This window comes from Danio rerio, chromosome 4 (genome assembly GCF_052040795.2).
Source record: "Danio rerio strain M-AB ecotype USA chromosome 4, GRCz13ab, whole genome shotgun sequence".
Taxonomy (NCBI): Eukaryota; Metazoa; Chordata; class Actinopteri; order Cypriniformes; family Danionidae; genus Danio; species Danio rerio.
In genome coordinates, this window is record NC_141024.2 from 72,146,762 (window position 1) to 72,161,644 (window position 14,883).

Here is a 14,883-nt window from a genome sequence, read left to right on the forward strand (position 1 = left end):
AGGTGCTGCTTCTGGTCAAATCTTCAAAAGGTGTCTTTCTAGTAGTGCTTAGACCTTGACGTTCTTGATTAAAGGGAGAAAATCCCTATTATAAGGGGTTTAAACACAGTTGTGTATCAGCAGTGTGTGAATATAACCAGCCTCTAATGGTGAACATGGATTAATTCCATTGTTTACATTCAGACTTGATAAAAACAGTCTGCAGAAACACTTTGATTGGTGTTCTCCGGCTGTACGTGTCATCAGAGGGGGAAAAAGCCCCGCCCACTAGTGAAAATCTCTCCCTCGTTAGCATAAACAGCCATCCACCATCTCCACAGACTGCCTTCTGCTGAGACACTTCAGTTTTTCACTGGGAGATAACATTAGTCTTGTTTTTGAATCCGCCATTATGCTGATGCACGGGCATTTGTAGCTCCGCACTCGTTCAAAAGGAGCACCATCTCATTTTGAATTTGAAGCGTCAGTCACCAAAATGGCACATTTAAGATCAAAGCATGTAGAGGAATTACCAACCCACGTCACACATGACGTCACACGGGTTTCCGCAAAAGCAAACATGTCATGTCAAATCCGAAAATAGAAAACGTAACTTTTAGCGTACACCACACTGCTTTAATGCCAACGGCAGACGTCTATGGCAAAAAGGGAGCTGAATGAAATGAGGACCTAATTAAAAAAGCTGGACTCTGCAGTTCTCAGTTCATATCAGGTTAGTTCACGCTATGCTGAATCACACACATCACTCGTTTTCGATTGCAGCAATGATTTCAGCGAAAACAGTTAAATATAGGGAATTAAACTGCGGACGCTAAATGCTCAGAACAAAATGTAACATGTAAGTTCACATATCCTGCCGTACAGGAGCAGTTGGCTGTCAGAATGCAGTTGTTTTGCTTGTTGAGGATTACCAGGGAGTGTATAGCTCCGTCTTCTTGTCTTTGGCTAGGCAGAACCTCGGTTTTTAGCACTACAGAGTTTAAAATCTGGTCATCATGGAGCATTATTTCTACACATGACCACACAGAACTAAATTGTCGGCATCCAAAGACTTGTAGGCCTTTAACTTCTCTCTTGTAAAACAATTGGAGTTTTAATGATACTTGAATATTTGCCATTTCGTCGTATACAACATCTATTGGGAGGGTGCTATCGCAAATGGACCTGTCAGACGAACGCCGCTCACTTTAACGTTAATTTTGCTGTATAAATGTGCTTATCACTTGGTGACGAGCTGTTATAATACGCTGAAGGAATTATGTAAATTATATATATTTAATATTTAATTAATGTAACTTATTTCTGAGACAACAACGAACTCTGTACCGCGTCGGATGTCATTCCCTAGCGCTCCCGTTTTTTTTTCTGCCACCTCGCTGCGCGCGCATCCTGAATGTTTACAAACCGGTAGTTCGTCTATAAAATGGTCAGTTTCAGAGAGTTAGAAAACATTATCTGTGTGGTATTTTAAGCTGAAACTTCACACACACACTCTAGGGACATCAGAGATTTATTTTAAATTTTAAAAAGTTTTAACACAGCTTCACTCAAATACCAGTCGAAAAAGCTCAAAAATCAAAACATCCCCCCAAAATGCATCCGATATAATCGGTTATTTGCATCTCTTATTTATTTATGTATTTATTTATCCGTTTGTTTGTAATGTGACGTTTAACCAAAATGTGGTTCAATTACGGTTATAGTTAAATCCATGCCTAATCTTATACCACGTTCACACAAAGCCGCCATTTTCTACATGGCAAAATTTAGTATCCGCTTGTTAAGTCGTGACGTATGGAATACTGTTTCCGGGTCCAAGTCGCTACTCATTTGAATTGAGAAAATATTTGTTTATGAACATTTTTAGGTCATATTACACATTAAAGTGATTTTGATATAAAATCATAGTGTACACGTCGGTTTCTGGTATCACAAATACCAAAACTTTTTACAATTTATAAAAAAATTATCACTTTCTGGCCATGGATATTGCCTCATATCCAATATATTATATATATAAATATATATATATATATATATATATATATATATATATATATATATATATATATATATATATATATATATATATATATATATATTTATTTATTTATTTATTTATATATATATATATTAATATATTGCTTGTTAAGTGTGACGGGCTGCCGGGTCCAAGCGCTCTATGAGACTGAATGGGAAGACTGATCAAATGTTAATAATAAATGTTTACAAAGCGATGTAATACTTTTGAAAATCACGATCGCAATATATATATATATATATATATATATATATATATATATATATATATATATATATATATATATATATATATATATATATATTTATTTATTTATATATATATATTAATATATATATATATACATATATATATATATATATATATATTTATTTATTTATATTTATATATATATATTAATATATATATATATATATATATATATATATATATATATATTTATATTTTTTTATATATATATATATATATATATATATATATATTGCGATTGTGATTTTCGAAAGTATTACATCGCTTTGTAAACATTTATTATTAACATTTGATCAGTCTTCCCATTCAGTCTTATAGAGCGCTTGGACCCGGCAGCCCGTCACACTTAACAAGCGGAATGTAGAGGTTAGGGCTGCATAATATAATCGAAATCAAAAAATGTACATAATCGAAAAATTGTCAATATCACGAAAATAGTATATGCAATATCCATATTGCAGAGAAGTGCAATAAATAAAGGCCCAATCCCAATTCTACCTAGCCCTTCCCCTTACCCCGCCCCTCCCGTGAAGGGGTAGGGGTGTCCCAATTCTCTTTAGCTTGAAGGCGTTGGGCTAAGGGGAAGGGCTAGTTAGCCCTCCAAACAGAGATTTTTCAGGATCACACTCGAAACCAAGAGGTAAGAAAATTTCCCAGAATACACCAGCCACAACAGCAGCAGGGCTGCAAAAGGAAATCATGTAATACACAAACGAGCCTTTTTTTGTCATTATTATGAATTTTTAAAACAAACAAGCACATGTTATAATAGATTCATAACCGTGTACGTGTTTTACCGTCATGCTGTACAGCAGTCCCACAACATTCTGTCACTCGATGACCTTCAAATACCCTGTCGGAAAAGTCTAGTGGCCGGGAATGGTGAAATCCCATAGGGATTTTCACGAGGGAACCAGTTTTATGCTAGCAGCCGATTAGCCTACAAGGTGACGTCATAGTTCCTCCACTCTATAGAGACCAATTACACAGATTTAGTTAAACTAACGATCTGCAGCATGTGTGTATATGATTTTATCACCCTTTAATCAGACCTTTCAGACAGACTGACACCCTTTGCTTTCAGATTTTTGCTTTAAAATCAGGACGCGAATTCTAGAGGTGTTTGACTCCATTCCTACTGAAAAATCCAGCTTAAACCAGCCTTGGCTGGTTTTAGCTGGTCGACCAGGCTGGTTTTAGAGGGGTTTTAGCCATTTCCAGTCTGGTTTCCAGCCATTTCCAGCCTGGTCTTAGCTAATCAGGCTGGGAGATGACCAGCTAAAACCAGCTTGACCAGCCTAGCCAAGCTGGGAGTCCAGCTAAAACCAGTTATGTCCAGCTTAAACCAGGCTGGTCAAGCCGGTTTTAGCTGGATTTAGCTGGTCTTTTTTTTAGCCAGACCAACTAAAACCAGCCTGGAAATGGCCAAAACCCTTCTAAAACCAGGCTGGTCAACCAGCTAAAACCAGCCAACCAGCCTAGTCTGGTTCAAGCTGGATTTTTCATGCATATTAATTCATTCATTTTATTTTCGGCTTAGTCCCTTTATTAAAACGTGGTCGACACAGTGGAATGAACCACCAATTTATCCAGCCTGTTTTATGCAGCAGATGCCCTTCCAGCTGCAATCCATCCCTGGGAAACATCAATTTTAGCATGCCCAACCACACTCTCAGAAAAAAAGGTACAGTGAAGGTACAATTTTGTTCCTAGAGGGAACAAAATATATAATTGTACCTTTAAAGGTCCCATATTGGTCCTTGGGGTACAATTTTGCACTCAAATGGGCTATAAAGGTACAAATGTCCAGATTTAGGTTTGAAAGGTACATTTTTGTACCTTTTATAGAACATTTGTATACAAAATTGTACCGTAAAGGATTAATTTGGAACCTTTAAAGGTACAATTATATATTTTGTTTCCCTATAGGAACAAAATTGCACCCTCAGCTCATGATAAGACCAAGACACTATATAACACTAATTTAAATGCATTAATACTAAACATTAATACTAAAATACATAATTTATAAATATAATAAATAAATAAATTGATTGAATTAAATATTTTAATAATTAAAATTTTTTCATGTATTTAAATTTTAAAAATTCTCAAAATCGTTAATAATTTAATTTTAATTGAATGTAATTTTAATCATTAAAAACGTAAATACTGGTCTTTGCTTACTGTTTAAGACCCTATAGTATATAGGATGTATAATAAGAACCATGCAGAGTGACAGCATCTTCATACAGGTGGTGATGTTGCTGTCTCTTTAAGAATTTGGCTTGTTGAGTCGTTATAGTAGTGTTTGTTACTGAGGCGGTCCGTCGACTATGCTGGCTGTTTACACAGAACTTTGCACGCTTTTCAAAGAAAAGTCTATTTTGGAGTCCACACTTTTCAGGTAAGAATGTATTAAAGATATATTTTCAGTCTCATTTTTACATGTGAAGCCGTGTTCTGTTGATTTTGTCTGACTCTCGGGTCTCGGCTTTCCCCCGCTTTAAGTGCTCCGGGCTGGCTGGTGTAAGACGTTACGTTGGCCTGCAGGATGGAGTTTGCTAAGATGTCTGCAGCTTATTAAAGAAGTTAATACAATATGATATCGAAGTCACCGAGGGACATAACGTTATAGAAGGTGAGTACTATATGCTGTTAGTTTTCTCGGTGTAAAAGCTCCCTTTATCGCCTACGTTAAGTATTCGCGCCTTATATCTTACGTAACTGCTTTATTAATAAGTGTTACCACGGCGGAATATAATCGCAACCCAGATAGCAAAATACACTTGGGCCAGTTGCGGCTAGATTCTCGCCTGCCCGAGTCCGTCTGCTGTATCGTTACTTGGGCCAGATGCGGCGGCAGAAGCGAGCCGACGCTGCCGTATCCGTGCACCGGAATCGGGCCGTGAGTAACGTAATGTGCGGTGTAGCCCGGAGCTGGCGCAACTAAAGTCTTCATATACCTTTATATAAAACCTTTTGTTATGAATACTGGAAATTTGTAATTATCGATAATGTTTTATATTTTGAGGTCATTTTCTAGCCACGGTTTACCGAGGAAATGTAATTTTAGAAAAATCACAATTTTGTCACCGGCAAAGCGACTGATTATGTGAACGTGGCTAGTTACAAACGTGGCGTGTGTATGCTTGTACATATCTTCGTTTCAGTGTCTAAGTTACATTAATGTTGAGGAGTGTCCACAAACTCTCATGTCCAGAATTGTTGGTGCTTTACTATTGTTTAACGTTATACTTATGTAAATGTAGAATTATTAACATACCACGTTGTATAAATCGACGTTTTAAGTTATACTTGTTCTTTAATGTAATAATTTGTCTTATCTGTTCTGAAACTGGTACCTTGAGCTATTTTACCTATTTTATTAATATCTCAAAATAAATAAATAGTTATTGCTTTATCTTATTGCTTTCCTGAAGTTTTTGCAGTTTCCAATTGTCTTTCAGGACAAGATTGAACAACAGAATGCAGCCTAACAGCATCAGACCAATAAAGGCATGTCATATGAAAGCATGGCTCAGTTACAAGATGTAAGTATGTCTCATTATCTAAACCATGGTTTTAATGGCTTACATACTATTTTAAATTTGTAGGTTTTTACTTGCAAACAACAATAAATGTACACCCACATGTTTAAAATTATTTTCTAGGTTTTCATCAAAAGATGAGAGATCAACTGAAGAATGCTATGGACCTGACTCTAAGGTACTCTTTCTAAACTTTCTCCACTTGATTAATATTATTAAATTCTAGCTTTGGATGGATTCCTTCATATTTGTTTGTATGCCACATCTTATGTTCCAGGAATTGATTTTACAGCAGCACTTCTCATGTTGCCAGCCTTGTTAAGCGAGACACTTCAACATTTCGTTGTGCTCTGGTGCGTATGTTGTTTTCTGTTTAGTATATGCTGTGATAAATGCATTTTATAATGCTTGATATTCCTTATATTAGGATGACGCAGTGGGTAGTGCTGTCACCTTACAGCAAGAAGGTCGCTGGTTCAAGCCTCGGCTGGGTCAGTTGGCATTTGTGTGAGGAGTTTGCATATTCTCCCAGTGTTCGTGAGGGTTTCCTCCAAGTGCTCCGGTTTCCCCACAAGTCTAAAGACATGCGCTATAGCTAAATTTGGTAAGCTTATTTGTCTGTAGTGTATAAATGTGTGTGTGAATAAGTGTGTCTGGATGTTTCGTAATACTGGGTTGCAGCTAGAAGGGCATCTGCTGCATAAAACATATGCTGGATAAGTTGGTGGTTCATTCCACTGTGGCGACCCCAGATTAATAAAGGGACTAAGCCAAAAAGAAATTGAATGAATGAATGAATGAAATTTATATTAGTCTTTTAATCTGTGATACTTTTTTTTTTTTTTAAATCAGTGAATATTAATTATTTTACTTTCTATGCATGTTGATTTTCTCTTCATCAGTGATAGAGTGACTGATATTAATGTAATTATTGCTTTGTCATTTACAGTGAACCATCTTCAACACATCCAACAGTTCAAGTACAGGAGGAGGCCACCGACTGGACAACTGTGTTAACAAGACGAGTCACGGCAGTCTTCAGAGTTGATGGGATTGCGATTGGCCGGGCTAATGATGTGGACGAATATACATTTTTGACATATCCATCTTATTAGAAGAACACCTTGATGTTTCTGCAGTGGAATGTTTTGAATGAACGGTGGACGGTGACAAGCCTGGATCTACTCCAGTTACCAAAGTGATCAACCTTGTTTTTTGTTTCTCTACATGCTCTTGGGATAATCACAATCAAGTTAATCCAGCACACTGCTATCATTCATGCATAAAGCAAATTTTTAAATAACTTGTGGTCCTAATGACTATCAAAGAACATTTTCCAGTTATGAGTGCTTTACATGTCATGTTTATCAAAAGCATAAACACATATTGTGTTACAACAAATTACAACTCCACTTGTGGATGATGAGGAGTAATCTACTGATGTTGAGGAAGAGGCTACTGATGTATTTAGTTTTCTGCACTGTTGAAGCAATTTATAGAGAAAGTTTGCCTTCATTCTGAAATACAGAGAAAATGTTGATGACAAATTATTTATTATGACTGAGTATTCTGACTAAAGACAAATACTTTGGACTTTATAAAGTGAAGTACTTGATGTAGCCTGTGTAATGTGTTTATAAATCTTAAACAGTATTCTTGTGGTCTTTGTATTAAGGGTAGATTATATACTGTACAGTGAGTGAACAATTTTTATTTGTTATCTAAATTGTTCTTTTTACTGTTTTACATGTCTGCTTTATATTTACTGTGTAATTTTATTTCTTGACACATTCAGTTGTGAGTTGTAATGAAATATTTCTACATTAATAAATAAAAATGGACATCTGCGAACTAAAATATTTATTTATTTGTGCATGCAGTCACCAATGGATCAAAATGCCTGGGTCAGTACCCTGAAAATGCTATATAATATAAAAAGGTACATTTTTGTACCTTCGGTGGGGGTACAAAATTGTCCCTTAAAGGGTACAAATGTAGAAGGTACAGTTTTGTACCTTTAAATAGAGGTACAAATTTGTACCCTTAAGGGTACCACCCCAGTGACGGGCCATTTGTACCCTAAAAGGTACAATTTTGTACCTTTTTTTCTGAGAGTGCATGTATATTTACTAACACACAAATCACTAAAAAAAAAAAGCTACTTCCTCCGTCACACACTGCTTAAAATGCCAACGCATCAAAACAGATTGGCATCTTGCGTGGGCACTCACCATTGTGAGCGTACGGTGCGCAGGCTGCTTGTTTTCCGCATGGTCAGTGTTTCGCAGGAGCTCTGCCTGCCTCTGTGGAGCCCTTTGGAAATGGGATTGAAGAAACACTCCGGGCATCAGCTTGGCCACCCGTCCGCGAGGTCGAGCCGGAAGAAATTCCCCTTTAAATCCTACAGCCTTTTCCCGAATGAGGGCGCCCATTTGCTGGTACACGGAGCCAACCTTTCCATTAGCCAGGCGCCGGTGCGGAGTCTGATAAACATCATCGTCTGAAGAGATGCCCCCTGAAACACACAGTCATATATCATCACAGGAGCACCAAACTGGGGTGCGTTTCCCAAACAACGACATAACTAGTGGCTGAACTATCATCGTACGATGCATCGTTTGGAAAATGAACGCTGTGCTGACGAGAAACCGTAGTTTCTCTGTCGCAGATCCATCGTTTGAACCACGTTAGTTATAACTAGGCACACAGAATCTGCACGCGGAATTCTGCAGATGTTTAGCTCATCTTTAATTCGGTTTATTTCCTTGAGTAAATGTGTGTACATCTACGTTTATTTAGTTTTTAAATTAATTACAGTAATATTATTGACTAATACGAACATGTTCATCTGATGTATGCACAATGCAGATTGTACAGTACTATGTTCTGTCTTTTAGTAGAGATATTATATGAGAGATTTGCTTTCCTTGCTGAGAAATCCAGCTTAAACCAGCCTAGGCTGGTTGGCTGGTTTTAGCTGGTTGAACAGCCTGGTTTTAGAGGGGCTTTGGCCATTTCCAGGCTGGTTTTCAGCTGGTCTTAGCTGGTCAGGCTGATAAATGACCAGCTAAATCCAGCTAAAACCAGCTTGACCAGCCTGGTTTTGGCTGGACTCCCAGCCTGGCTAGGCTGGCCAAGCTGGTTTTAGCTGGTCATCTCCCAGCCTGACCAGCTAAGACCAGGCTGGAAATGGCTAGAAACCAGCCTGGAAGTGGCCAAAACCCCTCTAAAACCAGCCTGGTCCACCAGCTAAAACCAGCCAACCAGCCTAGGCTGGTTTAAGCTGGATTTTCTTGTAGGGTTGTTTACCAAATAATGTGAATCTACTTGGATTTGCATTGTAAACATTAAATACATGTTAAAAAGGTTTTCCTTTCAATTTCCTATATTAAGGTTTCAGTTATGAAACTCCTAAAATCATTCCGTATAAATGCCCAGATTTTTACCAAAAGTCTGCGCAGATATAACAAAAAATGTCCGCAGAATCCGTCTGGCCCTACTTATAACCACCTCCGAGCATAGAGGGGGTCGCGAGTCACTGGTGTTGTTATTTTAGGGGTAGCGGGCTCAGACGTTTGAGAAGCCCTCAATCTACATTGTAAAAGCGCTATACAAATAAAGCTGAATTCCGCCATTTTGAAGTGAAGGCGATCGGCCGTCCATTGGATCTCATTACTGTCACGATGGCGAGCAGCTGCTTTGTTTTTAATTTATTTATTCAAAAAGCGCATTAAAGCTGAGATACAACCTGAAAGACGACAATACAACACGTACCATCACAATCATCAGCACTTTTAATAGTTTATTTTACAGACTTAGGCTGCGTCCGAAACCGCATACTTCCATACTATACAGTACGCTAAAATCAGTATGCGAGCCGAGTAGTATGTCCGAATTCATAGAATTGGAAAATCGGTATGCGAGACGTACCCGGATGACTTACTACTTCCGGCGAGATTCCGGAGTGCGCATCCCATGCATGCTGCGCTATCCCATAATGCCCCGTGAGGGAATTCATGAATGGAAGTAAAGCGACGCAACTGACGCAGGTAGGTCACATGACCATGACAAAATGGCGGATGTAGTACGTCCGAATTCCATTCATACTTTTCAAATTCATACTGTATAGAACGTACTTTTCTAACGGCCGAGTAGTACGTTTACATTGAAATGCAGTACCTACTGAGTAGTAGGCGGTTTCGGACGCAGCCTTATATTATACTGTTGTTCTATTGGAGTTTTCATTCCAAAATGGCCGCCAAGCCATCTAGTGGCTGTTTCCCAAATCGCACTTAAGTGTCGATTCTTGACTCTTGGCAATTCAATGCTCTTTGGTTTAAGCAAATTTGATGAACATGATGCGTGTTGATGAATCTGAAGGGAGTCGCTTACCAGGTGCGCTGTACTGCGTGCGTTGTCTTTGTGTGAGTGCCAGGCACATGCACACATAGGGCTCAACCTGTGCAGTGCCCTTCCAAAGTGATCTGAAGTGCCCTAGCTAAGTGACCCCCCCCCCCCCCCCCCGTCTTCAGTTTTCCCGCGACATCCCCACCCTAACCACCCCCCTCACCACCCCACCCGCTCTACAGTTGGAGCGCGGCATATCCCCCCCCAGCTATTCAGTTCGACCGCGTTTGGTAAAAACAAGCACTCGTTTCCATATTAACTGAAATATATGTAAACGACACACATGTAAGACCTATTTATGTTTCCTTTACAAACATTATTGAGAATATTCCATTTTATATAATCTGAACTAAATCTCATACAGAAAGTGTTTATGGTTGTAATTTATTTATTAAAAAAAGTAATAATATTAGTTATCATTATTATGATCATCATTATTATTATTTTATTATCATTATGTAGGATATGGTTTGTCTATTTATTTATTTATTCATTCATTTCTTTTAAATTGAAGTCAGAATTATTCGCCCCCCTTTGAAATTGTTTCTCTTTTTTAAATGTTTCCCAAACGATGTTGAACAGATTCAGGAAATGTTCACAGTATGTCTGATAATATTTTTTCTTCTGGAGAAAGTCTTGTTTGTTTTATTTCGGCTAAAATGAAAGCAGTTCTTAATTTTTTAAACACCATTTTAAGGTAATATTATTCGCCCGTTTAAGCTATATATTTCTCGATAGTCTACGGAGCAAACCATCGTTATACAATAAATTACCCTAACCTGCCTAGTTAACCTAATTAACCTAGTTAAGCCTTAAAATGTCACTTTAAGAAGTGTCTTGAAGAATATTTTCTAATATTATTTACTGTCATCGTGACAAAGATAAAATAAATCAGTTATTAGAAACGAGTTATTAAAACTGTTATGATTAGAAATGTGTTGAAAAAAAATCTGCTCTCCGTTACACAAAAAAACGGGGGGAAAATAAACTGACAATTTAGGGGGGCTAATAATTCTGACTTCAACTGTTCTTGTTTTTGCATATGAAACTTTGGATGATTGGTGTAACAAATATGACTGATTTTCATATGTTTCATGCGAATCTTTACTTTAATTAGGACTGTTGAGCTACTTTTATAACTGCGCCTTGTGATAAACAGATCATTTCAGGTGTCCATCTTGGTACAAAACAAAGGTCAGTGTAAGTTTCTTCCAGTTTAAACAATTCAGACATGGGCAATTCCATGCAAATGTCAACCTTGCCATAAAAATAATTTAGTTTTCACCAAAATAGACAAACCGTTTCTACATTTTTTGTGTTAGCAAGTATTTTACAGTACTTTAAAAATACTCGTAAATGTATCTGTCAGTATTTCAAACTATTATATTTATTTTGCCAAAATCACACAAGTGGCAATTTCACAGCTGTCACATCCATAACGGAAATGTGTCACATCCATAACGACACTTTTTCTTCATAAATGCAAACATGTCAAATAAAATAAAATCAATCATTTTAATTCGATAGTGAGCCGACTCATACCTGTTTGATGAGCATTGTGTCTTTTGAGTTGTGCAGTTTAACTGTCAGAATTTCTAAATAATCTGTTGTCGACTGTCAATTCGCAAACCTTTTTTGTCACATCCATAACGCATGTTTATTTTCCTCATTTAAAATATAAAACATGTTCACATATTGATATTTTTCTGCTCCCAGAACTCTGTGGTGAGCTGTTTTGCAAAATATAAACGGTTTCGATATAATGTCAACATATACTTTCTGTGTGAAATTATGTTTTGAGTTTTTACTGCAAATGTCACATCCATAACACTGGAATTGCTCACTTACATTTTAGTCCGGCCTGTAGGCTTAATATAGTTCACAAAACAACGAAAACGTACACGTTATTAGCACACACTTCCGGCCGAACACAAAAGCTGAAAACCTGTAACCATTATAGTAGGATAAACAAACACCATGGAAGTCAATGGTTACAGGTTTCCATCATTCTTCAAATTATTAGTGTTAAACAGAAGAAAGATAGTCAAATAAGTAAAGGGTGAGTAAATGATGAAAGAATGTTCGCTTTTGGGTGAACTACTCTTATTAAATGTCTGAAAGACTATCAGATTTTGAATATCATTAGCATCATAATCATGAGGGAAATGGATGCTAATATCCAACGATAAATATGATTTTTTTTTTACATTTTAGACCATATTACTTACTCATAAACATATATATGGTGTTTCCAAGTCTACCCTTCATGTTTGTTTCACACCAGCTGTGTTTCACGTGTAACGTTAACGTGAGACTATATGGAATGACATCAATTATAACGACTGTACACATTGAAAACACAATCAAGATACTAAAATAACTATTAATATGCTTGAGATGCTAAACAGGATATTCCGTAAATATGTAAATACCTCATGAACATGTACAGCGAAGGCTCAACACAGTATAGTGCGTGCGCGCGCACACACAGTGAATGTGCATCTACAGCAGTATTTTCCACTGTATCCAATATGAGTTCAAGTGTGGTAGTGTTCATTTTACTCTTAATAAGACTTCCATTGGCTTAAATCCCTGTCTTTCTCGTCATCATTTGATTTCAAATGCATTAAACTGGTTTTATTCAGCCCCTCCAGCCTTTAAATGATCCCATATTCCCCATGTTATCAATCGCAGTCAGACCTTGCATGAACGCCCGATCCACTCAACACAACAGCAACGCTTTAAATAACAGCTGGAATTGAAATAAACCCAGACGGTGTGGATATTGTTTTCAGCCTCACCTGTGACGTGCAACCGCATCAATGAAGAAATGAGGAGCAGCGCCGCGTTCGCGAGCATCATGCCTCTCGTTAGGATTCACTGCAAACACATCATGGCTTCATGAAGATCGAGGCTGCGGCGTCTCTACGGTAAACACAGCGACCAGAGGACGTTTAACACAGTAATTCTGCATCTGCTGAGGATCACACACCCTGATGCATCTCTCCTGCGCTGACAGACCCTTTGGCGAATCGATTCGCTTGGTCTGAATCACTTCAAAGAATCGATTCAGTTCATGCTTGACGTAATTTAAACAAATTATAGAGTAAAACAGCTTTTTATTTTAAGCTCTTGGGTTAATTGTGCCTTTAATTAATGTTTTTCATTGTAATATTTGAAACAGTGCCGTTTGTTTAGTTGTTTACTCGCCCTCATCAAAGCGCAGACAGTTCAAAAGCGACTCAGTTCGAATCTACGAACCGGTTCGGGAGAATGATTCATTTGTGAAGCACAGCTAGAAAGCCAGTAGGAGCCTAGGAGGTGATAAACATAAGCTGAAAAATATGTATACTTGCCAACATAAGCACCACACATGCAAAGCTTTTACAGGAAGCACGGAGATTTTAAAACAGCCTACTACAGACTGGCATTTTGCCAATACGTGCAAGATTTGGATTGTATCAGCTCAGTCACAAAGAAAAACCTACAAGAAAGTAGCATTTCACATGACATAAATCCGTATATTTATCATTTTTCTTTGTATTATCTGTGCATTTTGTACACCTGACAAAAGTCTTGTCATCAATTCTAGTTGTAAGAGCAACACATAATAATTCGACTTCTCGTTGATCATTTGGAAAAGTGGCTTTTTCAGATGAATCATCTGTTGAACTGTATGCCAATCACCAAAAATACTGCAGAAGATCTACTGGAACCCACATGGAGCAAAGATTCTTACAGAAATCGGTCAAGTTTGGTGAAGGAGCAATCATGGTTTGGGGTTACATTCGGTATTGGGGCGTGCGAGAGATCTGCAACATCAACAGCCTGAGGTATCAAGTCATCTGTGCTGCCCATTACATTACAAACCACAGGAGAGGGCAAATTCTCCAGCAGGATAGCGCTCCTGCTCATACTTCAGCCTCCACATCAAAGCTCCTGAAAGCAAAGAGTGCTCCAGGATTGGCCAGCCCAGTTACCAGACATGAACATTATTGAGCATGTCTGGGGTAAGATAGAGGAGGCGTTAAAGATGAATCTAAAGACTCTTGATGAACTCTGGGAGTCCTGCATGAACGCTTTCTTTGCCGTTCCACATGACTTTATTAATAATTGATTTGAGTCATTGCAGAGATGTATGGATGCAGTCCTCCAAGCTCATGATGGAGTCAGACACAATATTCATTCTGTCTCCACTGCACCATGACTTTATATCCTATACTGGACATTATTTCTGTTCAGTGTCCAAGAGTCAGACCTTACTGTCCTAATGAAATCATTCGAAATCAAGGCATGATCATATTTTATTTTGGTCAAATAAGCGTCATCTAGAGGCCTTTGCCTTTCATATTAGCCACTTCTGATAGCAAATAATCAACAAGAAGTCAAGTCTTGTTTGTTCCTAAAACTTAGAAAGACAACAAGACTTTTGTCATGTATATAGCCTATAGACCTACCCAAAGTACTACTGTCATGACTGTGTTTTGTCCACAAGATGCCACTGTAGTTCGCCAGCTACTCCCAGCAAACTACAGTGGCTTAGAACTACATTTCCATACATTCTTTCATGCACACACCCGGTCTGTCATCTACACTGATTGCAATCACAGCTGTCTCTGTTTCCCCGTTGATTAC

General features: G+C 37.8%; 1 protein-coding gene and 1 long non-coding RNA gene across 6 annotated transcripts in view; one reads left to right on the top strand and one right to left on the bottom strand.

Annotated features, from left to right (window-relative positions):
• Positions 1 to 13,274, bottom strand: part of ptprr (protein tyrosine phosphatase receptor type R) — an 87,313-nt gene extending 74,039 nt beyond the window's left edge. For 2 of the 4 annotated variants that reach the window (XR_015484038.2, XM_087249925.2), the window contains exons 1-2: positions 13,050 to 13,274; positions 8,073 to 8,356 (exon numbers count right to left, since the gene is read on the bottom strand). Coding sequence is in view for 3 of the 4 variants with exons in the window: in XM_087249925.2 (XP_087106051.2) it covers positions 8,073 to 8,356; positions 13,050 to 13,110 (345 nt within the window). In the remaining variant the exon portion in view is untranslated. Of the gene's footprint in view, positions 1 to 8,072; positions 8,357 to 12,096; positions 12,181 to 12,948 lie in introns of those variants that run through there. The other 2 variants (XM_087249926.2, XM_087249927.2) reach the window with 2 other exon arrangements.
• LOC148682550 (uncharacterized) lies at positions 4,594 to 7,688 on the top strand. Of its 2 annotated transcripts, XR_015942839.1 has the most exons (7): positions 4,594 to 4,697; positions 4,802 to 4,931; positions 5,761 to 5,844; positions 5,965 to 6,019; positions 6,119 to 6,194; positions 6,269 to 6,445; positions 6,791 to 7,688. It is a non-coding gene; the product is annotated as an uncharacterized LOC148682550 (long non-coding RNA). The 2 variants fall into 2 exon arrangements; XR_015942838.1 differs by having other exon boundaries at positions 4,594 to 4,931.
• Positions 13,275 to 14,883: the final 1,609 nt, after the last annotated feature.